This window comes from Phalacrocorax carbo, chromosome 1, assembly GCF_963921805.1.
Source record: "Phalacrocorax carbo chromosome 1, bPhaCar2.1, whole genome shotgun sequence".
Taxonomy (NCBI): domain Eukaryota; kingdom Metazoa; phylum Chordata; class Aves; order Suliformes; family Phalacrocoracidae; genus Phalacrocorax; species Phalacrocorax carbo.
The window spans coordinates 106780744-106806836 of record NC_087513.1 but is presented as its reverse complement, the minus strand read 5'-3'; the positions used below and the strand labels follow the sequence as shown (position 1 = coordinate 106806836).

Sequence of the window (26093 nt, the reverse complement as noted above, 5' to 3'; positions counted from 1 at the left end):
CAAAAATGCTAATCCTAACACTAAAGGGTCAAAGTCAAGGACCGTGGCTCTGGGGGAACACAATTCCGAGTACTACGTCTGTCAAGACTCACAACTTGGAAGTGCTAGGTGGTTTGCTCTGAGGAACAGGTGGAACACCACTACTATATCCAGAGTTTGTTATGTGAGAGTGGCCTGCATTGGTTGTATTTTCTCCTCTGTGTTGCTATGGTGGCTCAAAGTATCCACTCCTTATATATCATTTTAAATTTTGTTGTAGTCTGTAATCCCCCACTAAGCTCACTTTTGCACAAGAGTATTTTCACAACATGGAAATAGTGCATTGTGTTATTGGAGTGGAGGACTATGGAGAAAATGATCAAGCAAGGTCCAGTACTGTCACAGGCTTGTGACCATGGAACACACTGTTTGCTGTGGCTGATACATTATGTATACCCAATGTGAAATTTTTAATTGAAATAACGCAGGGCAGCTTTCTTGACAGTCCCACAAGGGGCGGAAGTGGGAGATGCAGTTTATTTCACATAAAAAAATGTGATTTTCTTTCCTCTGCTGCATCTTGAGAGAACACAGCATCAAGAAGGGAGAAAGTGCTTGACTTTTAAATCAACTGATGGTTCAACCTCTCTCAGTTTATTGCTTAGTCAGAGGGATGCAGTAAATGCTTACAATATTTATGTTTAGCATAGCACTTCTTTTGCTTTGATTTTAGTCAATATCAAGATTTATTAATCCCAGTATTTTATTGATCTCATTTTCATATCAATTAATAATTATCTTTTGGCTTAATTAATCTTGATACTGACTCCAGTATAAGTCAATATTAACCATCAAGGGCTTACAGGCAAATAAGTAAAGCACACTCCTAAACCACAAAATATGTAGATATGAAACAAAGTGAGCTGATGGTTAATAAAAGCCATGTTCCAGGTGAGTGCTCAGACCTCTAGGCTGTTTATAAAAACAGCTAGAGTCACTACCTATTACATCCCTTCTGTGTTAGATTAGGTGGCTGCCTGATTAGTGAGCTCACTACAGTGAATGTATTGCAGAGAGTCTAATACTTCCTTGAGTATAAAATGACCGCCGAGGTTTCACAGTACATTTTCTAACAAATTGAATGTAGATTTGGTGATTCCACTTCAAGCATCAGAGTGCCTGTAAATTAATTTAGAAATTTAATGCCTTAAATTAAGGGCATCTCATAGCTGCTATAACCTAAGAAAAAGGACAAACATGGAGTGAAAGAATGAATGCAGTAGTTTCTCACACTAATGCATTCTGGCCTGCAAATAAGGTCTACTTGAGCTTAGGAGAACACAGGTTTCTTCTGCCCTCCAAATCTTCCTCAGTGTCTCACAGGAAAAAAAGATAACGTGTGCTAAAACACTGAGCAGGGTTAAAAATAAGGGTAAAGAAAGCATTGCTGTTGCTTAGACACATCAGCTGGTTGCTGATAGTGGTTCCACTAATAGTGCTTTCTTCTGCTATTATAGTATATTGTAGTGTACATGTGATATCTTTATGCATTGATTTTCCCGAGTGGTAGTAAATGCTTTCTTTAATAATACAGAAACAGTGTATGCAGATAACATTAGCTGAAGAAGAATCCCTAAAAGGTCTGTGTTTTGAAACTTCTTGCGAAAAGCCTATGGAAAAATGGAAGAGGGAGACATAACACTCTAAAATCGTAGACCATTCTCATGACAAAATGCCAGTTGAGATTATAGACTGTTTTTTCTGTTTAATTAGAGAGTAATTGAGTAAGGAACTGATATCTGGATTCCTGAACAATGTAAGTAATCACAAAAGCAGCAGTAAAAAGTGAGTTTGTACTTATTCCATTTCAGAGACTTCACACATCCTTGTTGTGCAGTTGAAAAGAATTTCGAAGATTGTTTCTTCTTTAGTACTTTAAGAAGTGTTTCAACCTGTGCTTGTATTATCTGGTGTTCTTTTGCTATTCAGTGGGAAATTAAGAATGAAATAGGTGGGCTTTTTTCGGGAAAGGTTTGGTGGTAATCACATTACTGAACAAGATTTGAATTGATGGTTAATGCCTCGTTTTCACTTGAATGATTCTGGTCTGTGCTCCTAAGAAGTGTAACCACAGAATTTGCACTCCATGGAGAGCCAGAGTCCACAGAGGTACTTGCAAGCAGTCTTTGCAGCTGGCTTGGTCCTATGCTAATCTGGGACAGCTCGCTGAGCTAAATCATCCCAATTCCAGCTACTCCTGGACAGTAACATTGTTAAGGAGTCCAAAATAAGTGTTTGTCATGCAATACCTTGATATGTCATATCTATGCGCGATTGTCTATGAGTACGAAGAATTTCATATTTTTTAACACATCAACTTTTGTCCCAGATCTGGTGCCTAGGTAATGAGACTCGATTTCATATCAACAAAACAGTAGATGCAGCCATTCGATCTGTAGTAATAGGTGGCCTATATCCAGGTATTCAGTACCGTGTGGAAGTTGCTGCAAGCACCAGTGCAGGTGTGGGAGTAAAAAGTGAGCCACAACCCATAATAATTGGTAAGTGATTGTCTGTTTTGTTGTTTTGTTGTTTTGTTTCGACTTTCAGAAATGCTTTCATACATCACTCCTGGAAGCATAAAAATCCATGGAGCAAAAGGCAAGATTTTAATAGAGCTAGTTAGTTCGCTTTTAATGTCCCACTGCCTGCTGACACGTCTTGTCTTTGTGCAGAGTTTTCACAGCCAATGGAGGGAAACGTGATCCTGAGACTTCCGAGAAAATGCAGATTACCTAGTGAAACTGATTTTTTTAAAAATGAATTTACCACTTCTGCAGGTTGACAGATTTACGGAACTAACAGCTCAAGCTCCCTTCTCCTCCTGTTCAGATGACTGTAATATTGCCTTACTCATACCGTTGGTGCCTAAGGCACTATTTATAGTTGGTTTTCTGAATATTTGAAGTCAGTGTTTCTCAGGTATCCCAAGCAGACAAGCTTCCTCTGTCAAAGAATAAGTGGCCTCTAGTCCAAATAGAGAGCAAAGGTAGTATTATCATACCTGGCTTTGAAATGACTGTTTCTTAGTAGTGGTTTCCATGCTGAATTAATTTCCTGACCTGAGGGAAACACAGATTCTGTTTTTTCTGAAGTTCTTCTCAAGTATAAAATATAAAGGCAGGAACAATATGGGAAGAGTAAGAATAGGAGAAGTAGCCATATTTAGCAAAACTGAATTGAGCTGTGCACAGCAGCATCTCTTTTGAGTGCATAATACCAGAATTTTGTTGCTTTTATCTGTATAATTTAATGTAGTTATTACTTAAATGGGCCTTTGGCTTTTTGTGGGTCTTTTGTTGTTATTAAATATTTGCAGGGATGAATGGCACAGACTCCTGACAGATGTTCTGCAGAAGACCTTTATTGTCAGCTTTTCACTGCTTATATATCTTTTCGACACATTTCTCATGCGATCACGCGCTCAAACAATTTCTGTTATTCGTCAGCTAGCTCTAAGCACGCGCTTTATGCTACATTCTCATAAGCTGTTCTATTTACGCTACCTCATTTGTTTGTGCTTACTTAAATTCTTCTTGGCATTCCCACGCTCCTGTCTCTGTTTTTTACTGCTGCCTTGCTTCAGTTCAAGGATGTGTCAAACAGTGCTAAGTTCCTTGCAAAATCATCCCCCACAAATATTTTTTTTCTAGAAAATATTGTCAATGCAATGTCCCAAACATGTACTAATATTTTTTTCTAGAAAAATTGTCAGTGTAATGTCCCAAACATGTACTGTTCTGTTATGTGTAGACCTTTAGAAAAGGCCGTCCCCTAAGCATTGCTTAAATGTCCAATGATATTCAGGTTCCCTATGCATCAAAACAGAAATTGGCTATGTCAGCTTTGAATATATTGTCACTAGAGAAGGTGATGTAAAAGTGGAGGTGAAGGTAGCACTGGTTTTAGAAAAAGGCAGTCACAGAAATGCCAAAGAGTTTTCTAGAACTGAAAGCAAGAAATTGATTTTTAAAAATGCAAGAAACCTGTCGTCTAATAGGCCTGAATTTTGGACCTCTGTGTAAATAACTGATGTTGTGAGACTAGTCTGTCATTGCATTCGCTTCCAGTAGGACTTCTTTTTCTTATTGCACGAGGGAGTCCATCTAGCTAGGCACTAAACACTGGGCCTGTTCCAGCAAATCACTAAAGTGTTTTGTATTTTAAGCACGTGAGTGGCCTTGTGTCACTTGACGTGTTGTGAGTTAAATTTTCACCAAAGTGCTTTGCTGGATGACTCCCAGAATGCTCAGCCTGGCATCTGGGTATAGCTCTTCCTCCAGACTTTTTCCTTACAAAAGATGACTAATCAAGAGTTAAATGTGGAGAGATCTGTGTTGTTGCAGGAAGGAGGAAAGGGATGTTAGGCCGCAAATAAAGTATGAAAGAGAAAAAAGTCGTTTGGCCTTTAGAGACTTAATTTTGCACCGTTGAACTTCCAGTGATATTTATTTGTTCCTTAAATGATCCCACAATATCTGTTTCAAGTCTGTCTGGTGACATCTTTGCACGTTTAAGAGTCCTTTGCATGAAAAGTAAAGGAGAGTCTTTCCTGTTTGGGTTGTGTTTCTGTTCTCATTTCTGTTTTCCCTCATGGGAGCCCAAAGCCGGATGTGGTTATTACTTGTATGCTCTGTGTCTGCCTTTGCTTTAGGCCCCATTCTTCCATTTCTTATGCATTGCTGGCAGTTACTTCTCAGACTATAAATTTCCTTGATAAAGGTAACAGTGTTTAAGTGATACCATTTCTGGAAAATTTGAGTCGGTACCACTTGATGTTTGACTGAGAATCAAGAACATAAAATAGGAAAATTAATTTTTTAGGTAAATTCCAAAAATAATTAAACGGATTAAACACGAGCTAATGAATAAACCTCAAAACATCATAATGAATGGGAAAACATTATTAAGTGATTGTATTATAATGGAGTACTATATGGCCTGGTGCTTAGCTGTACTAGTTAACAGCTTGCAAACAGAATGAATAACAGCAGAAATGCTGAATTACGGAGAGAGGAGGCCAGTGATGCAGAAAAGTCAAGCCGTGTTCTAAACTATGACTTTCATTGTCATTAAATACAGAGTCCAGTGTACAAACAGAAAGATGTTATTCATAAATATAGGATATGTTCTTTAAGGAAGGAGTATTTTTCTGAAATTAACTGATTTTTGTGGTGGATAATCAACTGCTGACTTCCCAGACCAATTCTAGATAACAGACCTGTGGCAATCCAGAAAGTAAAACCGGGACAATATGGAGCAGTAGAAAGTATATTATTTCTTCAGTTAGAAATTGTGTTACTGTTAGAGGAATCCTGGGCCCATGCTTCAAGCAGGATGCTAAGAAATTTTATGGAAGACTCAAAAGAGAATCAAGAATAACATTTTTATGATCACTATTGATATGCTAAAAAATTACACTTTGAAACCCAGAAATAAAATTAGAGATAAGAGCAATGTTGGTTAATGGTATAGCTATTATTTCTCTTCATCAGTTGGCCTGTTCACTCTTACATTCCATCATTGGCATAATAATATGAGGAACAGCTGCAAACTTTCACAGTAATAGGTACAATCAAATCTGATGTGTCTAATTAATTTTTGGTCCGACAAATTAGTTTTGTTCTTCATTACTCTCCAATGGGAGGAAGACATTATATTTCATTATGTTTTTGTCTTCAGGAACAATGGAGCGTTACAGGTCGCACACTTCCCTTGTCTGTGCTCTAATTAGTTGAACTGACAGCATTGTTACAGAAACACCTGCAGTATATGAAATAGTACACTGCTACCTTGGATGACATATTTATTACTTCTGCTTAAATATTATATAAAGAAATGCAAAATTAATGTAATTTGTTTTCCCAAACCCCAATGATTATATTAATTTTATCAAACGTCACTGGGTAACATTCATCTGTATCCATTTCTTTTTCAGTCATCGAATTCACAAAGCATATGTTATTTTGACATTTAAATGAATTATTACTTTTGCAGTTGTAATTGCTAGGCACTGAAGGGTAAGAGCAAACAGCCAGACTGCAAACTTTAGGAGGTTATTCGGAGACAGATTACACCTTCCCCTAGAAAAGAGGCAGAGTGTAAAGTCTGCTGAAAGCTCCCCTCAGGCTCTCTGCAGTTTGGTCTCACATCCTTTATTCTCAAAAGACTGGTTTCTGACCTTAGAGAAGAAAACGGGATCTTCAGACTTTTTGGAGGCTTTAGCAGGAAGCAGTTGTTCTTTTCCTAAGTCCAGCAGCATCTGCTCCCGAAGCCAGTGTCTCTGAAGCGCTTCCCTGCCCACTCTTCTCCATGGCAGCGTGGTTGCCTCCACAGCAGCACCGACATTACCTGTTTCCTCACCATCCTGCTGCTTTTACCTCACCTCCAAAGGGCACAGAAATTAACTGAAAGTTAATGGCAATTAGAGCAACAACAACTCCCATGCTGATTTCTACTAAAAAATCAATTGTGTGCCTGGGAGAGCATGCCACAGAGTGCCTCTTTCTATTAGTTTTACGCTCAGCACTTCCTCTTTCAGCACTGGGGTGCACCTATGGATTGGTTCAGTGGGCAGAAAAAAAAGGGGAAAATCCGATAAAAAAGCCACTGCTGCCGCCTTTCTTTTCCTTGTCACAGGTGCTCACTGAGTTTTATTTTCTCTTACTGCATCAGGGCTGGAAACCATCAGGCCTTTGGCAGGGGCCAGACAAAATAGGAGAGTATGGGAAAGGACAGCTGCAGCTGCCAGGCCCTGATGCTAGTAAAGCTTACCAGCATGGCCAGTATAGACTGGTGCATGATACCAGTACTGGTGTACAGCCTTTTTCTACATTAGCAGGCATGGTCTGTCAGCGTCCTTCTGTGCGACCTATTTTTTTTTGCAGGGAGCCTGTTTTGTTTCTTGCACAGAACTACTGAAAGCAAGCCAAGCTCTAGCACACTTTCAACAGTCTGTTTGCAAAAGCAGACGGTCATCATTACTAAATATTGACATGGTGCTGAAAGAGAGAAAGCTTAATAAAATCACCGAGATCATTAACAGCATGATAGCGATGTAATGCAGTGCATCGCATTTCTTCCTGAGTAACTCAGTCCAGCTCTGAACACAAGGTAGGGCCTGAGGCTGCATCCTGACAGGGGCAGCGCTGGGGCAGAGCTGGTCCCCGCGGTAGGGGGCAGGCTGGGGCACAGAAGGTACGCTCAGCACGACAGACCCTCTGGGAGGGACCCTCATTCGCAACTTGACTGGTGTAAACTCTGGGTCTGCTGCAAGGAGGTGTCCGTGGAAATAAAACTGGAAGCGTCAGACTTCTCGCATCCGCTTTAGCCAACGACCTTGTTTGCTTTAGGCTGAAGCCAGTGTGCTGACACTGGGGCTGTTCTGTTGAAAGAAGTGAGCGGTAAATTTAACCGTTGCTGAATTAGTGAAGAGGAATATGTATGTTTTCACAGCAAGGCATAATGCTACAATACGTTTAATAATTTCCTCAGAATGACCATTTCAGTGTTTTATTGCCGTATTCTACTACATTTATGTGTGCGAGATAGACTCTCATAATTAAGAATCATAGTACTTGCATCTTTTTTGTCTCAGTAGAGTAACTACCCTTGCAGCTCTTCAGCATGCATACAGACATCTGATAATAGTGCATAAACATTTCAAGGACTGAGCTATATAAATGCTTTTACGGGAAATGATGGATAATTCTTTTACCAATTTCAAAACTGCAGATGTGGACAGTTTCTATCAAATGTACTTATAATCAATATTCATACTTTTTGCAGAAAAATATGTTCTGCATTTCCTGATTTTAAAGCTAACCATTGTTGACAAGGGAAGGATTGAAACAGGAAAGTGTTGACCCTAGAACGATATACTTTAGCATTTCCTGAATTTCCTTTCACATTTTTATGAGCATTTGTTTTCAAACCAGATGCCAAGTTTCTCCTTTTAGAAAAGTTCCCTTTTAGAGAAAAAAAGAGGAAAAAAACCAATGGGAGCATCTACTGAAATTTACAGTTTTCTAATGTAATATGCACAATTTAAGATCCTAAAGGGTATTTTTTGATGCATGTCGCTTTAATTGGTCTTCCACATCATAATTATTTCTTATAGGTTGATGTTAAGGGTTGTTCGTGCCTATTCTAGGTGAAAAAAATAGCATCTGTTGCTGTGATTGTTTAGAGCTTACAGCTAGCTACACGATTTTCTGCTTTTTTGTCAAAGCTGGTGCACTTAGGATCTGTATCGATTGTTTTCCCCACAAAATAATTGTTGGAAAATGCATCTTTGCCCCAGCTAAAAGTAGATATTTTTTATTTTAAATTTGGAAACTCTAGCATGCAGCAAAACCAAATGAGTTAAGTAAGGATTTTTGGCATGCTGATAACAATGAGAGAAGGAACTGTCTTTAGATGTTGTAGTATATTTTGTATTTGGATTTCTCATTTGGAAAAAGCCATTTATTGATTGCTTGATTTATTTTCTTTGATTGGTTTCCTATGATCCATTTTCTCATCATTGTAGTCTGTCTATATCTATGTAAAAAACAAACCAACAAACATGCATATTGCTAAAAAAAAAGCCTCCGGACTGTCATCTCTTAGATTACTTGGGAGAGTGCCATAGAGCTATCTTTTCAAACATATGTTTGCAAAATCGCAATGGATTATGGATTTACTTTCTCGAAACATTGGTTTTCAGGTGTGCATTGGTACTCATTAAAGCTCTCCTACTGTGGATAATTCTTTTGAAGTACATTACTGGGGTTTTTAAAAAAATTTAATTTGCAGTACTTGGTTCCTGTCTGTATTACAGAATCCATAATAACAATGGTCTACCTTTTATTTTGTGCAGGAGGTCGTAATGAAGTTGTCATCACTGAAAATAACAACAGCATAACTGAGCAAATCACCGATGTTGTCAAACAGCCTGCCTTTATAGCTGGCATCGGTGGTGCATGTTGGGTAATTCTGATGGGTTTCAGCATCTGGCTGTACTGGCGCAGAAAGAAGAGGAAGGGGCTCAGCAATTATGCAGGTAAGAACAGTAACTGTCAATTGCTATCTCGTCAGGTTCTATCACAAAGAGAATAAGTGTTGTTAAACCTACTTAAAAAACATGTTGAACTTACAGCAAAGGTGGCCTGGGTGAATTTTGTATGCTTGTTTTAAATGTATGCTGTGAAAATGCTAGTGTATGAGAAGCTTTAAATGCATTGCTCAGTACCACTTTTCATCATTATCATAAGACAGTCTTTATTTTTACATCTCCAGCACATCTAGCATAAAAAAGTACAAAGAGGATTAACTGTACCTCTTGCTCCTTGCTCAGAAGGCACTCTGTTAGCAGTCTGGCTCCATTTATGTGCTCAGACATGAATTAGACCAGACCCTTACAAGGAAGGTTAGAAAGAGTATTTGGTCTTCTCCTTCCTGATTCCGATGCATTTCCATGTCTTTGAAGCTATGTCCGTGGGAAATGAAAGGAGGTACGTAATCTGTGACTCCATACCTGTAGTTGGAGGAGAAGAGAGTGATGTATTAGAGAAGCGTGGTCAAAATTTACCCATGACAGAGGCCATTAAAAGTTTTGCCTTGGGGGTAAAACACCTTAGAATGTCCTCTTGCACCAAATGTGTTGCTCAGTCACAAATTAGTTTTTGAAAACTACGTTTGGAAAAATAAATACATTTGCCAAATTAAAATATTTTCTGCCTCCCCCAGCCTGCTCATTTCGTGTATTATTCTGTGCTTTGGGATTCTTACGGATTTTTAGGAAGTCAGGTGAATTTCCATAAAATGCGTCACTCTGAAGCCTAATTTAACCCCCAAAAAAGCTGTTCTTCAAATATTGGGGTAGGTTCTCTTGTAGTGTTTATTAACATTTTAAAAGAGAAGACATTTCGTTTTTGAGCAAGATTTACACAGTTGCAGACGCAGCATATTTAATGTTGATATTATATCACACCGAAGTTACACTAGTACTCTTCTATTTACAAGTTACCACATGTGAACCTGAGGGCGCAGGTTCCCTGAGTGGCTGACCATCTCTAACAACTTACCAAAAACCAATGTTCATTCCCTGCTTGCAGCCAAATGAGCTATGCCTCCTCACCTTGGTGTTAGCCCTCACCAGACTCCTCAATGTCCTGACTGGGCTTATTAGTAAAACCAGAAGGAAACTATTCTATGTCGTCCTTCAATCCTTCCTGCTGGATTATTTTTACACTGCCTTAGTGAAACAAGGCAGCCCAAGAAGAAATTAGACAAGCAGTAGAAGCAGAGGGAGGAGAAACCCTTTCAGTAGCTCTTGGACTGACTCGGCTTCTGTGGAGCCTCACCTTGCATCACCACGTGACCTGTATCATTCATAGGTTATGCTTTTTGCCAAGGTGGTTTTTTATTCCCTGTAACGGCAGTGACTTTTACTCTCTGAGAGGTGGGGTGGTGTTAGTTGAGAAACTAATATATATCACACACACCTATGAAATATCAGTCTAGAACTCAAGATTTTTCATATCAAGAGACAGCTGTACTTTTATTCTTCTTAGGAAAGAGTCCTATACGTAAACTTTGGACACAGGCTAAGACTACTCTTTTTTTAAAAAGTCAAATTATTAGCCCTGTATGGGAGTTGACATGTTGGGCGGGGGTGGGGGGGAGAAGGAATTGCAAGCAATGTCTTTTATACCTTAAAATGCATAGCTGTAAATAATTATAATAGTCATTATAAACAGTGTGTCTCCTGCAACTCATTCCTTCTCATGACGTTTGCTGCATCTAAGTGTGATGTGAACATTGCATCATGACACAGAATTCCCATCATCAGAATTATAAAGTATATGCTTTCAGCAAGGAAAGTTCATAACAGATCATGCTTCAAAACTCATCCTTATGTTTACAATTTGGAGAACAGCATGTTCACAGAGGAAGTCTTCGAATGTGACTGTCAAAATTCACTGCTCGCCTTTCCAACCACCATTTCTCATTGGCTGCTGGCTGGTTAGTGCTTTAAGCTCAACTGTTATGTCCTGCTTATGATATTCAGCCATAACTAGGAAATTCCAGAGGAAACTCGTGCCCTGTACTTAGCGCTTATTATCAGGGTGTGTAACTCACAATGTGTTTGCTTTCTTGTTTTGCAGTTCAGTCCTTCACCTTCACCCCTGCAGGTACTGTCCATTAGTCTGTCTCTTACCTCACCAACATGTCATTGCAAACATTAGCTATCTAAGTGTTTATGAACATGTGAGACATGCGGAATTAAAACCAAATACAAGGAGAAATATTTATGCTGCCTATCTGTGATAAAAAGGTAGCATTCATTCTCCTAGTGATTCCACAGGCACATGAAATCTACCACCATTAATGTCTCTGTCATTATAATTCTGCATACTTGTTACTCATCTGACTCCTTGAAATAAGGCAGTTTTGAAAGTAATTTGCAGCACAAGATGCTTGAGCTAACTTAACAAAAACAAGCATTAGTTGTGTATAACTGAATATTGATTTTAAAGCTCAAAAAAAGGTATCTCCAACATTTTAGAAGTTCTAACTGGAGAAACGGAACTTTCTTACACTTCAGCTGTTAGTTGCGTATGCATTGGCCTTACCAAGTGAGGCGTTCAGATCTTCAAGCAATCTAGTGATTAACCGATGCACGCATTGCCGCATTGCCTTTACAACGTTTTTGGAATGGAAGCATTTGCTTTTTTTCTGCCTACCCCATTCAAAGCTGATATCCTAGTTTTCATATCTTTAATAAACATAGCATACGGTAGACCATTATCGTAAGCAGGATTAAAGATATGTGGAGAGTAAACGAAGTGTGGCTGAAACAGCAGGTTGCAAACAGCTTAGTCAACATATGGATAGCCAGGAAAAATAGAGTATACAATTAAGAGTAATAATTAATACAAATAATTAGCTTCTGCTCTGTTACCTAAGCTCGAGATTCAAAAACTCAAAAATAATTATACTTCAGCGTTAGAGTGGAAAAGGCTGATAAATGTCAGCATTTTCCAGCAGAAGTCTGTAAAGTTTTTTGCATGTAGCTTGGCCCCTCAGTTGCACTTACCAAAGCTGTCTCTTCTGTCCCCTCTGCCATCCATGGGATAGAGGCCAGTCTTCCTACTGCACTGCTGAGCAGGTCCTCATGCTCAGCTAGCTGCTTTCTCGCTCTTGCTTATCTTTAGCCACAGTTTGAGTGTTTAGCTGAGCAGGAAAAAGCAGATGAGTGAAGGTGGTGGTGGGGTCTGCCCCAGGGGCCTATGACATTGTGAGGGAGAAGTGTCCTCGTGGAGAAGCTCTGGGGGCTCAGGAATTGCTCCTCTGGCTTCCAGGCAGGTTTGTTCAAGTTAGTGTAAGTTGTGGCACAACACATCCTACCCTAAATGTTTTACTTGCTTTTCTTTGAGGCATAATATAGGATTTTTTCCAAAATGAAATAGTGCATCTTTGCATTTGGTTCCTATGATTATGCCACTGTCAGCTGTCTGTAACTGTGAGTTTTTTCCGTTGTCTTTGTAGCATACCTTGGCAGGACACAGGACTGTGCTGGAGACACAGTGACTGTGCGTGGTTCAGTACAGGTGATCCACATGGGCTGGACAGCCAGGATACGTCAGAGGCACTGGCAGATTTGCTTTTTAAAAACAGTTTTGACACCTCGGGGACTTTATAGAACTATAACAGCACATAGTTCTATTTCCCGGCCTATAGTCCTTTCTGGAGGCACTGAGAACCTAAGTCATCCATTAGTCAAGTCCAAAACAATTATTAATTTTTAATAAAAATTGCTGTTCTTATGAAATAACATAGCCCATGTTTTTTTATCTTTATAACCAGAGTTCCCTGAGAAATATTGTTAGTTCTCTAATATTTGAATTTGCCATTGGTAATATCATTTAGACAAACATATTTAGGCTTGTGGAGGTTTGAAGACACTGACAACTGTGTGCTGTTCCCTTCAAAGTTATGATTCATAAACAGTTTGGTTTCAAATCTAAATATTTAGACAGTGGTATGTAGCTTTCAGAATCTCACCAGAGACAGCTACCAATAAAGTTTTACTAATGATGAATTTATCCTAATATACCTAGATCTTAGAAGGTGTACATTTCTTGTTCAGACATCTGCTTTAAATTCTTTCTTCAGAAAGTTGCAGAGCATGCAGATTCAACTGTGTAATAAAGAGAACTTAATGTGTTAGTGCAACATTTATATACTTTATTTCAGACACAAAACAAAAAAATATTTTTTCAGCCATTTCTGATGCAAATGGTTTTTGTTTTGTTTTTCTTCGGTTGTATTTGTAAAAGTATAGAACTTAAAACACTAAAACCAGTTGTTTAAAAGTCTGGATTCTGCAGTTATATAGTTACTTGCTAAAAATGTTCTTTCGGGTCATTTTCAGATTATGAGTCATTCACTGGGACTATTTGTTATTTGTGTTCTGTTGTTAGGCTCCTAAGAGGTAAAATTTCTGCTGTGTGACTAAACTACTGTAACACTCTGTGTAGAGGAAGTGCAAACAGCAAATATCATGGAATTGGTAAAGATTTGTGCCAGAGAAGAAAAACTGATGGAGTCAAATTTATCAAGCTTTCTCTCTTTGTGAACATTTTCATAAGCACTGATTGATTGCTCAGATGGTCACAAATAAAGTGACATTGAAAATCATAGATAAATCTTTTTTTTTTTTTTTTTTTTTTTTACAGTTGAACTGACTCTAGTAGTTCGTGAGCCACAATTCTGCACATCACTATTCCTCCACTTCCCTTTCCCCCATCCTGACTCACCAGGCATTGATTCTCAGTAATATCAGTACTACAAAACATATGATTTTCAACTATCTTATATTACTACTAGTAAGTAGTAGTGTCATCATCTGCAGCTGTACGAGAAGTATACATTTTCGGGACCATGACATACTATCAGCAAAATCAAATCTGGCACAAAGACACTAAGTACAAATGTGATCCCTTTTTCAGTCATCTGCTCTGTGATGTAGAGGGTGGGTTGGTCTCACTTTTTTTCTGTAAAAGCTAAAGTCCTGCTGCACTGGTTTTTTGTATTTTTATTGTTGCCCTTTATTCAGATGGCATAGGTATGAACACACACTGTGGGTTCCTACATGACACAAGAAAAGATAGATGGCACAGAGGAGATATTAGACCACTTCTTGTATAATAGATAATTGTTTCATTGCCATATTACAATGACAGAACAGAATTTGTTTATTTTGTACTGGAAGTTGCAATTCTCTTTTCACATTTTGTTATAAGGACTTGTACAATGAAGACATGGAATCCATTTGTAGAAATAAGAGATTTCATTTATCTGCTTACCTTTCTTGTGCCCTCAAACTCATTGTTGTGCCAGTACGCACTTGATCGAGTACTCAGGTGTTTTCAAGTGTCTAGGCCATCAGTCATGCAAAGAAAGTGAATATGTATTTTCAGTTATGAGTAGGTAAGCTTATTTAGTGACTAGTGCTCCTTGGGATTAAAGATTTCATGAAACTGAGTGAACAAAACCAAATTAAAAATAGATGAAGAATTATGGAATGCTGCACATTTTATGTGCAACTCCTGAAACTGTTAAATGAGGATAAATTATTTGACAGAATCATCCAAAGGTAGACAGAAGATTTGATGGAATTTTTATATGCTGATTATCTGTTCTGAGTTAATGCTTATTAAAAGAGGATTAATCTACATTCATATTTGAGGAACAGCTTATCAGAAAAAGGAATGAGACTTGGCTGGCAACATTAAAGTTTTCATTTGCAGTAGGAAAATGTGGCCTACTAGAGATAGGCATACAGAAAGCGTTCTAAAGCTTTCCTGCCTCAGAATGTCAACTTACTATACGTTCGTATTTTTCCAGTTCTAGCAGGCATGAAGATTAAGTTCAACCTTGTCAGATAATATTAGTAAATGGTTTGGGTACCTCCTCATATATTTAATAAAAAGCATGCGAAAAGCTCCTTAACGTATGCTGTTCTTCATACAAATATATACGATATAATTTCCTTAAATATTTATGCATTTAACATGCACTTTGGATTATATTTCTGCATTTTTACAGTCCTTGAAGTATAAGGTGGTGGGGATTCCTTCAAAATCTTTCTGTGCAGAGGTTATTTTTTCATCTTTTGAAAACCAATCTTATCCCTGCAGGTCTTCAGCCTTTCTAAGAACATATATCAGATGCAAAGAGTGCTGAAAGAGCTTTTTTGCTTCCTCGATGATAAAAAGGAAGGGAGATGGGTGGGTCAGTGATAGGGACATCCTTCCCTTCCTCCTCTTACATTGCCCCTTGAAATTGCTCTGCTTCTTTTTGAAGTGGAGACAGGATGAATAAAGCCAGCTGTCTGTGTGTTTTATTTTTTACAGTGACATCTACAAGCCTGCATTGCATTAAGTCTGCTCCTATTCAGGCATTTAGACTTGTTTTGTAATTGCAGAAATCAAACTGCAGGCAAAAATGCTGACAAAGCGTACAGCAGGAATGATAAACATAGTGCTTGTGTTGGCAGCCTGACCATATCTTCTGTTGTTAGCTGTCTTTCCTTTCACAATATTGATGCTAAAAGAAAGGCACCTTCTCTATGCAGCCTCAGGTAGCCCATTTATGGATGGCATCAGGAATATGGTTTTTCTTCCCGTAACATCCTGATGACATGTCCACACTTCAAGAGGAATTTTGTCTAGTTCAGTTGATATTCCAGAGCCTTTTCCACCAAGAATAGTAACTAATATACATTCTTGTTTATTTTCTCATTAAGATTATAACCATCTGTGCATTGGTTTACAGGGTGGAGTGTAAACAAAAGAGCCTGTATTCCTTCCCAGTTCCATCCACATCACATAAGCCAGGCACACTCTTCCCCACGAAAAACAGTGTCACTGCAAGACAAGTGCTTTTTTTAATAAACTAAGCTGAACCTTTCTTCTAAAACCAGTGTTTATATTGGGAGGGTGTAACAGTATTTAATGTAGGAAATAAACAGGAAACAGTTACTCCCATCAGGATACTCAGACGAAAAGAGAGTTAATGCTGTGATACCTGTCTCTTCTCAACAAGCTCATATGCCACAGCCAATCTGCAGCAATTACGGCGCTAGTGAAGAGGTTTCAATGTCATGTCTTCTTGGTATGTTTCTCACAGCATGCCTTGGAGTTTTTTCCATACCTCTCTACACCATAGAATCATACAGTCTTAGAATGGTTTGGGTTGGAAGGGACCTTTAGAGGTCATCTAGTCCAACCCACCTGTTCCGAGCAGGCACATCTTCAACTAGATCAGGTTTCTCAGAGGCCTGTCCAACCTGACCTTGAATGTTTCCAGGGATGGGGCATCTACCACCTCTCTGGGCAACCTGTGCCAGTGTTTTACCACCCTCATTGTAAAAAATTTTTTCTTTATATCCAGTCTAAATCTACCCTCCTTTAGTTTAAAACCATCACCCCTTGTCCTGTCACACAGGCTAAAGAGGTTGCCCCCATCCTTCCTATAGTCCCCTGTTAAGTACTGAAAGGCCGCAATAAGGTCTCCCCGCAGCCTTCTCTTCTCCAGGCTGAACAACCCCGACTCTCTCAGCCTGTCCCTCACAGGAGAGGTGCTCCAGCCCCCAGATTATTTTTGTGTCCCTCCTCTGGACTCGCTTCAACAGCTCCATGTCCTTCCCGTGCTGAGGACCCCAGAGCTGGCCGCAGCACTGCAGGGGGGGTCTCACCAGAGAGGAGTAGAGGGGCAGAATCACCTCCCTCGACCTGCTGGCCACGCTGCTTTTGATGCAACCCAGGATATGGTTGGCCTTCTGGGCTGCAAGCTCACATTGTTGGCTCACGTCCAGCTTTTCGTCCACCAGTACCCCCAGATCCTTCTCCGCAGGTGGCTCTCAATCCCTTCATCCCCCAGCCTGTATTGATATCGGGGGTTGCCCTGACCCAGGTGCAGCACCTAAAGTAAAATGCGTCTGGCAAACATTGCCGCAATCTCCTAATAGCTCCCCCAATTTAGCTTTGCTTTATAAAGCTACGCAAGGGATATAAATATTTTGAAGACCACAAGTGTTGATTTTTTTTTCCATATGAGATGCATAGTTAAAATCTCACACACCTGTACGTGCTGTACAACTGGGACAATATTACTTTAAAATTATTTCTGGTTGATGATAGTCTAAACAAGAGCATTAGTCCCAAGAAGTTTTTAGAAAATATGTTTTACTGGAATTCCCTTAGATCTGTAAACCTTATTTATAAGAGTTGTTAACCAAATGTGCCTTTGTTTCTCATTTTCCTTATTTTTTGTCGCTTTGACAAATGCAGAAAGTTGGAGAAATGGAGTATTAAATTTGAAGGGGAGGAGAAGAAAGAAAACAGCATCTAAAGTACTTTTGACCAACTTAGCCAGCCAGTACCTACCTCTTTGCATATTCACACGTGATACCCAGAGCACTTCAGATTATTCACTTCATTTGACAGCCTGATAGAAACAACGTGAATGAAAGTAGCATTGGCTCTAAAATTAATTAGCTGCAATGTTTTACCTTGTCTTGTTTTTCAAAGTAGACTTTTATTTAATACTTCACATACTTGCATTTTGATTTTCTTTTCATTAATTGGTTTGATTACATCCTTTCAAAGTTCAGCCAGTAACCATTTGATGTGACATATGACTGCAGTGATTTTCTGATATTGATATTAGTGTGTTCTGCAGTGAAGGGTAATTAATCACCCTGCCCAAGCACTTTTCCAGTAGGGCTTCCAGAATGGACAGTTTTGTCCCCTTTGCTGAATGTAGACTGTGAAATTATCCTGGGAGTTAATAAAGAGACAAGGATTCTGTAAGGTATCAGAAGTATTTTCCCAGCGGATTTATGTCATTCCTAATTTTTTTAATGATCACAGCTTTTCTATTGGGTGTAGTAATTTTGTCTGATTAGAATGGGGTATAATAGAAAGCCTGATCTTGAGTTAGTGTAGTTTTGACTAATATTTGGAAAATCTTGCAAATGCTCTGGGTGCTATAATATAATGATGGGAATGTCTGTCTTACAAAGGTAAATCGTATTTCCAAACTAAGGCCTATTTTAAATTAAACTGGCCACAGACTGTCTGAAATTTGAACCCTCATCTTGTAAGAGGCCTGTAAGGATGCAGGTGTCCAGGACACTGATGTAATTTAATAGTCTGCCTTATCCATGCCTGACAATAAATAAAGGGATATTGCCACCGAGAACCAGAGTAGTCTGCTGGCCTTGATTCAAAATATTTGCCAGTGCTTCAAAAAGGAGCACCAAATGTTGTCAATTAGCATTTCACCAGTATTGTGGGTTTACCTTTATTGCCCTGAAATGTAATCCTGTTAATAAGATAGATAAGGGGTAGGCTGGTTTTTGTCAAACACCCATGAATGGAGCCATAAAAAACAATTGTCTGCCCCTGAACATATCCTTGACATCCCCTATGGCAAGATGGGAAACACTTTCTTCCCAGTGATACTGGTGTGTATGCATTTATGTGTGGGTGCTGGTTCTTATACTGTACTTTTAATGGAAACGGTGCAGCTGTATGCTTTCTTTCACCCCCTCAGCTCTAATAGAGCTGCCCCTTCTTTGTGTTTGTCCTGGGAAATGGCATATTTCTGTGGTGACATTATATTACTGCATTATGACATGATGTTATTAACTCACTGGTGCAATGTCATTATGTACTGAAGCAAAAGCATGCCAAGAAAACAATTTCATCACGTGCCACAGTCTTGCAGCACAAAGTCATATGAAGGGGCCTGTGGTGAGTTCAGGCCTTTTACCCAGGCAGCTGGTTTGCCTTGCAAGCTACAGAGCGAATTATTTGTCAATAAAGTGCAGTGAAACCCTACAAATAGTAACCCTAACGTGTTTGATCCTTTTCTCATATTTTCTGTACTTTATTATGTGATGATGCTAAGAGGCCTCCGATCTCAGACACTGAGCAATTTGAATTGTTACTTTTAATTATTACTAATTGATTTTTCCCTGTCTTATATGTGTGTGTGCATGTGTGTGTGTGTATGTTTGTTTGTTTCATCTTTTCAACCAAAACGCAGTCACTTTCCAAAGAGGAGATGGAGGACTAATGAGCAATGGAAGGTATGTTTCTTTCTATAAAGGTCTTTCCATCCTATTTATTTTTAAAATTAGGGATCTGAATAATGCTATAGGAGATGCACTTGGGTAATAACTGATCATTTGGACGACTGACAATGCTAGGAGAAGTTAAGTAGCTTACCACAGGGTTTAATGACCTATCTGTTGTGCACTTTGGAGGAATCAAGCCCAGATGTTTCATATCTCCCAGATGCCCTGGAAGAAATGAGTAGTAAATATCACAAGGAATGTGTTCATTTGTTACTGGGATGTTTATTGCATTAATTAGACATTAGCAAATGAAGTTGCTGTTGTTTAAGACTCCTTATTGGCTCCCCCTAAATTGCTGTGAGTGAACAATTACACTTAATCGATCACGAAATAAATGATTCATGGATGATGAATAGGCTGTAGATTGATAGGACTGGATTCCACAACTTTGGCTACTCAATTGAAATTGATAAAAGCTGATAACGGGCCCATATATCCTCATCTATTTTCCCTTTGCCAATATGGAGATTGTAATTAGGCCCTGGTAATAACTTCCAATCTCCCGTTTAATCAATATTTTAGCAAAAAGAGATTAGGCCTAATGAGAGCGAGTAGATGTGGCAAGAAAGCGGCTGGGTCTTCTTATTGCCGTTTCCATAGAAACCAATGTTTCTCTTAGGGATTGTGCCAGGCAGGGGTCTATAACGCACAATGATCGGAGATGCTGCCTCAACTTCACAAGTGCATTAATAACCTAGAAAAGCTGCAGAACTGTGGGTGGGTTTTGTTTTCGTTTGGGGAAAGGGGGTGTCTGCAGGAAATTATTTGTTTTCCCTGTTAAATACAAATACAAACAATCCACCCGCCTTGCTAAATTTCTGGCTGCTTATCCTGGGGTGAAAGAGATATGGTGCCTTATGGCCCGAGTGTACTTTCTCTTTCAATGTACTCACTATTTAATACTGCTCTCAAAGCTGGGAATTACAGGGATATAAAAGGCATGCAGTAGTGGCAGATAAAGATAGCTGTGGACTTTCCATTAAACCTACTCAAGCCTGTTTGCCTCTAAACCACCCAAGAGTGTTCAAAGGAAGAGTTACCAGCCTGTAGATGACAGGTGTGCATTTGGGATGCAAAGGAAGGAAGAAATAGTAGCCCAAAGTCCTGGAAATGGCTGATACGGAGCAATCAGTTTGAGTGATGGCTCCCTTGAGGTGGTAATTTGTCATGCAGCCCTGGTGTAGGATCCCATGATGGTGCTGCCTAACCCCTGTTTCACACAGACAACGGAGTTCATTTGGATTCTGGCAGAGTCACGATGGATGCCTAGTCCCACTTCTACTGACAAAGTTGATTTGTATATATCCTTAATTAACTGCTCAAGGTCTTTAAATCATCAAAGACTACACAATTTTAATTTGAAATAAGTAAAGTCTCCTAAACTGTTTGTTACCTATGGTGTTAGGAGAACAGTGATACAGTCTCTTCAATCACTACTTGTCTCACAGCTATTTTAATTTTGTAAATATATATTTTATATGTATTTGTATGTATATCTTTTTTTCTTATTCTGCTTCAGTCGACCAGGTCTGTTGAATGCAAGTGACCCCAGTTATCCTTGGCTTGCAGACTCTTGGCCTGCCACAAGTCTGCCAGTAAACAACAGCACTAGTGGACCAAATGATCTCGGCAATTTCGGTCGTGGAGGTAGGTTTCATTTCGTTAAGTCACCATATAGTATACAATAGGCTTCTGTCAGTTAATATCTATGATAAACACAGTTATATTTTTATCATTGTAATTCTTTCTATGTTTGACTCAGGATTTTATTTAAAATTTACTTTAAGATGTTAATTTTGCTTTGTCTCTTTCTACTTCTTTAAAATGTAGGTCGAGTTTGTAATTTACCCCACAGTGGTGAGACAGGGTATGCTTACCATCTCAAAAGAAATGTCTTTGTTGCTCAAACTCATTCCCCTTTGTGTGGAGACGAGCAATCTGCTATGCAGGGCAATGTAGCCAGGAACAGAGGATGTTCGTAAAAGCAGAGAAGAACTTGGGGGATGCAGGAAGGATGTTCCTTCTGCAGAAAAAGGACAGAACATTTTTGCTGTCACCTTCTCTGTCGCCTTCCTGCTGAGGGACTGCCCTCAGTCTCAACCATAATCCATGAATAAGGCCTCAAAAGTCTTCAGAAACTTTCCTTCTTATAGGGGGAAAGAAACTTAAAAGGGAATTATTTAGATTTTTTTTTTAGTTTTTTTTTTTCTCCCATGTTAAATTGAGGGTTGCCCTTTGAGGAGATGAGGTAATGATTTAGAATTATGGTGATTAAACTATAGAGACGTTATTTTCTTTCAAACATATTTCTCAAATAGGAATTTCAAGATGTATGACTGAGATTTTTAAAAGTCATAGTAATATTCTCATCTCTGTTACTTCCTTGGTTTCGGTGATGTTATAACACAGCTAGTTCTGCATAGTGGTATTCAGAGCAAGACTTCCTAACTTAAATGTGCATGTGAATATTTTTAAGACATAGATAAGTAAACCAAAATCAAGACAACTTTATATATCAAAACTATATTAAAATGCAAAAAATCTATAAAACCATCAAACTGATAAATGTGACAAGAATTCAGTTTTGAACAGTACCAGAATCTTCTGAAAACCATCCCTCACATCAGCTGTATGTTCCCATGCAAAACTTTTTGCCTGCGTTTGACTAGTGTAACTTCATATGACAACAGAACGCTCTAGATTTATTTCTCATATTAAAATGTTGTAAAGCTCTTGTCTTACAAAAATATTATAAAGTAAGCAAAACTTCTGATAATATTTAGAAGGCAACTGAGTATCTGCCAGCTTTGTTGTGAATATCTTGAAAATAAAACGGTTCAGTACTTTTCCATCTTTCCATAAACTCACATAATACAGAAAAATTACCATTTTCTTTTAGCATTTGGCTCTATATGACTGAAATTGGAAGCATGTTTTAAAGCTTTTGGCTTCAATGTGGATAAGGCATAGGTCCAAATTTGTCCAAGAGATGCAACAGTTATATTTGGAATTTCAGCAGCTAAATTCCACCCATGATCTGTACAGTTGAGCTCACACTTCTGTTCTAGCTGTTTTGGGACCACTTATCCCTGTCTGTTTCAGCAGTTGAGTTTGGGTGCTTCTGCATTAAAGGTGGATTAGAAGTCAGATGTCTTTGAACATGAATTGACTGCATAGAGAGAACTTTGGCCTCTTTTACTGGTTGGAAGGTCTGTGATAATATCAAAGGTTTGTCAGAATTTTGAAAACAGTAAGGTGGCAATCAGTCACTCTGGAAACTCAGAAGCTGAGGCAGGCAGTTCTAACATTGCCTTTAAGAGGGAAATCCGCATTATGTCCCAGATAAGCATTTGAGATCGAGGCTGCGAGTGGGAAGCACAGGTTAGGTTGGGAGTCATGTAAGGCCACAAAATGGTACTGCATCTCCCAAGGCAGCAAGAAAGCGCTTCCCTCAGGAAGTACTTCAGCAGTATTTCATTTATCTCAAGACTTCCAAAACAAGTTGGATTTTGGAGAGTTTTGGGGAAAGCATCCAGAGGGAAATGTGTGTTCATCTTTGGTCTGAAATGTACAGTGTGGTTTTCTTGCTGTGACAACTTGGTGGGAAAGTCACACTTGACTTTTACTAGGTGATTATGGCACTTTGTAAAATGGCACTTTAATAGCTCTTTGAGTGCTTACTGTCTACATCTCACTGAGGTCAATAAAGTAATCTCTGGTTGTACAGAAAATTCCCAGAATGTCTGGAGAGCCTCATCTTCCTAGTGAGAATGACTGAAAATTCTTGGCTGGTGGGAAGCTATGCAACTTTCCTTTCAAGTGTGTGCAAATGTATAGTTCTCCATTTTAAAATTACTGTATAGATATGATACCTCTTCAGTTGCCAGAAACGTGCTCTAAAAGACAGATGTGTGTCTGAGTACTTGAGATGAGCATTCTACTAGTTTTTAATTCCGTGAGTCTGCAGATCCAACACACAGAGGTTGAGCTAGATTTGCTTCATTTTATACATCAACAACAGAATTTATTTACTGAACTTAAATCCATTATACTTTCATGAAACCAATTGTGGAAAGGAAAAATCTTCATATTGTGGATGAAATGCGAGAAAGATAGGACACTGCTTGTCTCACATCTCACGCTGTATTTGCACATAGATTTTTTTTGATTGTGTACTGCCCCTAGAAAACACATTGGATATGTCCAGATAGATAGGAATAACCTGATTTTGAAATATGACCTGTAGTTTCCATTAATTGTAATTTTTTTGCACTTACAATTTATCTGCGGATATCAGTTAATACAATTCAGGCATTTTAAATAGTTGATTGTGCCCATTTCCCTGTTGCTGTCTGCAAAAACAGATCATGCTGACAGACCCAAATTTAATCTCTGTTTCTGCAGTCTGCTACTGAGCACTTGTTGTTGCCATATTTATTGTTAATATTATGTTGTTGCCCTGAGACTGCAGATGTTATTAAGGTCCATATTAAAATGTTCGCTGTTGCACACATGAATCCAGTGGAAAGTAGTTCTGTGGTCTAAATGTTCATCACAGGGGGAAAAAAAACAACAACAACAACAACAACAAAAAAAAAAAAAAAAAAAAAAAAAACAAAAAACAAAACAGTGGGAGGAGGCCATCGTAGCATATCTCATTGCTGGAAAAGTCTTGAGACAGTGAGAGAACAACTGTATTCCCTAAGGTTACAAAAAAACGTATGTCTGAGTCAGGAGCTGAACCTAAACCCTTATCTAGGTGCAAGAATCATCTTTTCTCTTTGGTGCTTAAGGTGTCTAAAAATGTCTGTGGCACCTAGAATGGGATATGAACATCCTCACTATAGGAGTGTGCATTATCTCAAGTATGATCTACAGTAGGAATCCTTATCTGCCATCTGGCTTTATAAAGAAAATGGCACATAAATGATGTATTTTTCTAACAAGTAAATTCCAGAATGTATTCAACTTTTCAGAGTCTCAATAAATTATAAAATTTGTACTATTCTGAGAGATCAGGAGGAGGGTTATCTGCTGAGCTGTGGTTCTCCTTGGGACATCATGCCAGTCATCATTAGATTCTTCACACTTCAGTAGTCTCAGCTTCTGTATCTAGTATTCCACCAGCAAAGGTCACTCCAATGTTTAGTAAGGAGAGAGATTGCCAATCTAAATGATAAAAGGTGCAAATTGCAGTGTGTGATAGCATTCAAAGGATGTAGAGAAGTCAACAGATATTTAGTTAAATATGCTGTACTGTTTTTCAGGTGAATGTACTGGAGTATTTGAACAAGTAGTTCTCCATTATGAACACTGCTTTGCCATTTTAAGAGGCTGATCACTTAAATGCCTTCAGAATAACAGATTTTCATTCACATATGAGGAACAACTTGGTTTTGTCAGGTTTTTCTTTTGCTGAAAAGGAGAAATGTACTAGCTAATGTCAAAAAAAAAATTAGATAAACTGATGCATAAAACTTCAAGGAAGTCAAGGTGATGCCCTTAAAAAATTGCTTTGAGAGCTTTGGCATCCATTTAAGAATTTTGCTACATATTTGCTGGGAAAGTTTCTTCTGCGATTTGTAGATTCACTCCTTTCATCATTTCCCTGAAGCCCAGACAGTTTCATTGGTTCTGACATAGAGTGAACAATTGAAAACATTCTTCAGTAGAGAAATATTCCAAACTTCACTTTCACAGTTGAAGGTATGGAAAAAAAAAGATGGTTTTAGGCAGTGAGACGTGAAGGACAAGTGGTAGGCCTGTCACAGAAGCTGATAGCTTGGCGATGGTTGTACATCATCTTCCCTTCGTTGGCTCATGGACCTGTCTCAGCTGAAATGCAAACGTGCAAAATGACACATTTATTTTTCATCTTAAACCTTGATACTTTCAGGCTCCCTGTGCATCAGTGATTTGTTTCATTCCCCTATGTTCACCACAGATGTGCTGCCACCAGTGCCAGGGCAAGGAGATAAAACTGCTACTATGCTTTCCGATGGAGCCATTTACAGCAGCATTGACTTCACCACGAAAACTAGTTACAATAGTTCCAGCCAAATAACGCAAGCCACGCCATATGCCACCACCCAGATACTGCATTCCAACAGCATCCATGAGTTGGCTGTCGACTTACCTGATCCTCAGTGGAAAAGCTCAATTCAGCAAAAAAATGACCTGATGGGATTCGGTTACTCTCTCCCAGACCAAGGCAAAGGCAACAATGGTAATTACAGCTCTTATTTTTCAAAGCCCCTGGCTTTATACTGTCTCATCAATGCATGAATTAGAAAAACCTTTTTAGTACGTGAGACACTGTTCATATTTACCATAACTAATGCTTGCATACCTTGCATGCGTGCTGAACCTCACACAATCACAAAATACATTGTTCTGTGCTTTTAATCCTCTTTGTCCTGCGCTAATCACCAAGCCATCTGCCTTTCATTAGGCTAGGATAGGTATACATTTAAAAAAAGAATAAAAATTAAAACTTGCTGCCCCTCCACATCTGCCGTTGACTTGCTAACTGCCTGTGTTGCATGTGCTTGTGCTGTCAACTAATCACACGATGCCACTGTGACCTTTGCCCTTTAACCCTTAGCCTTGCTTTACATCCCTGACTACCGCGTGGCTGAGGGATTGGCTAATAGATTGCCACACAACCAGTCACAGGATTTCAGCACCACCAGCTCCCACAACAGCTCCGAAAGGAGTGGCAGCCTCTCAGGTTGGTTCCACCGCCGTGGGTGGGTGAGGGACGGAGGGGTGTTGGTGAGCAGCTCACCAGGGAGGCGGAAAAACTCCCAGGTGCCCTTTGCAGATAGGTATGAGGGTGCCTGCCCACTGGAACGCCAGC

General features: G+C 39.0%; 1 protein-coding gene across 9 annotated transcripts in view; it reads left to right on the top strand.

Moving 5' to 3' along the window:
• Window positions 1–26093, top strand: part of ROBO2 (roundabout guidance receptor 2) — a 464996-nt gene that overhangs the window by 394437 nt on the left and 44466 nt on the right. For 5 of the 9 annotated variants that reach the window (XM_064469824.1, XM_064469786.1, XM_064469796.1 and 2 more), the window contains 6 exons: window positions 2369–2540; window positions 8900–9082; window positions 19144–19186; window positions 20754–20881; window positions 25179–25460; window positions 25839–25964. In XM_064469824.1, coding sequence (XP_064325894.1) covers window positions 2369–2540; window positions 8900–9082; window positions 19144–19186; window positions 20754–20881; window positions 25179–25460; window positions 25839–25964 — 934 coding nt within the window. The remainder of the gene's footprint in view (window positions 1–2368; window positions 2541–8899; window positions 9083–19143; window positions 19187–20753; window positions 20882–25178; window positions 25461–25838; window positions 25965–26093) is intronic. The other 4 variants (XM_064469834.1, XM_064469806.1, XM_064469815.1 and 1 more) reach the window with 1 other exon arrangement.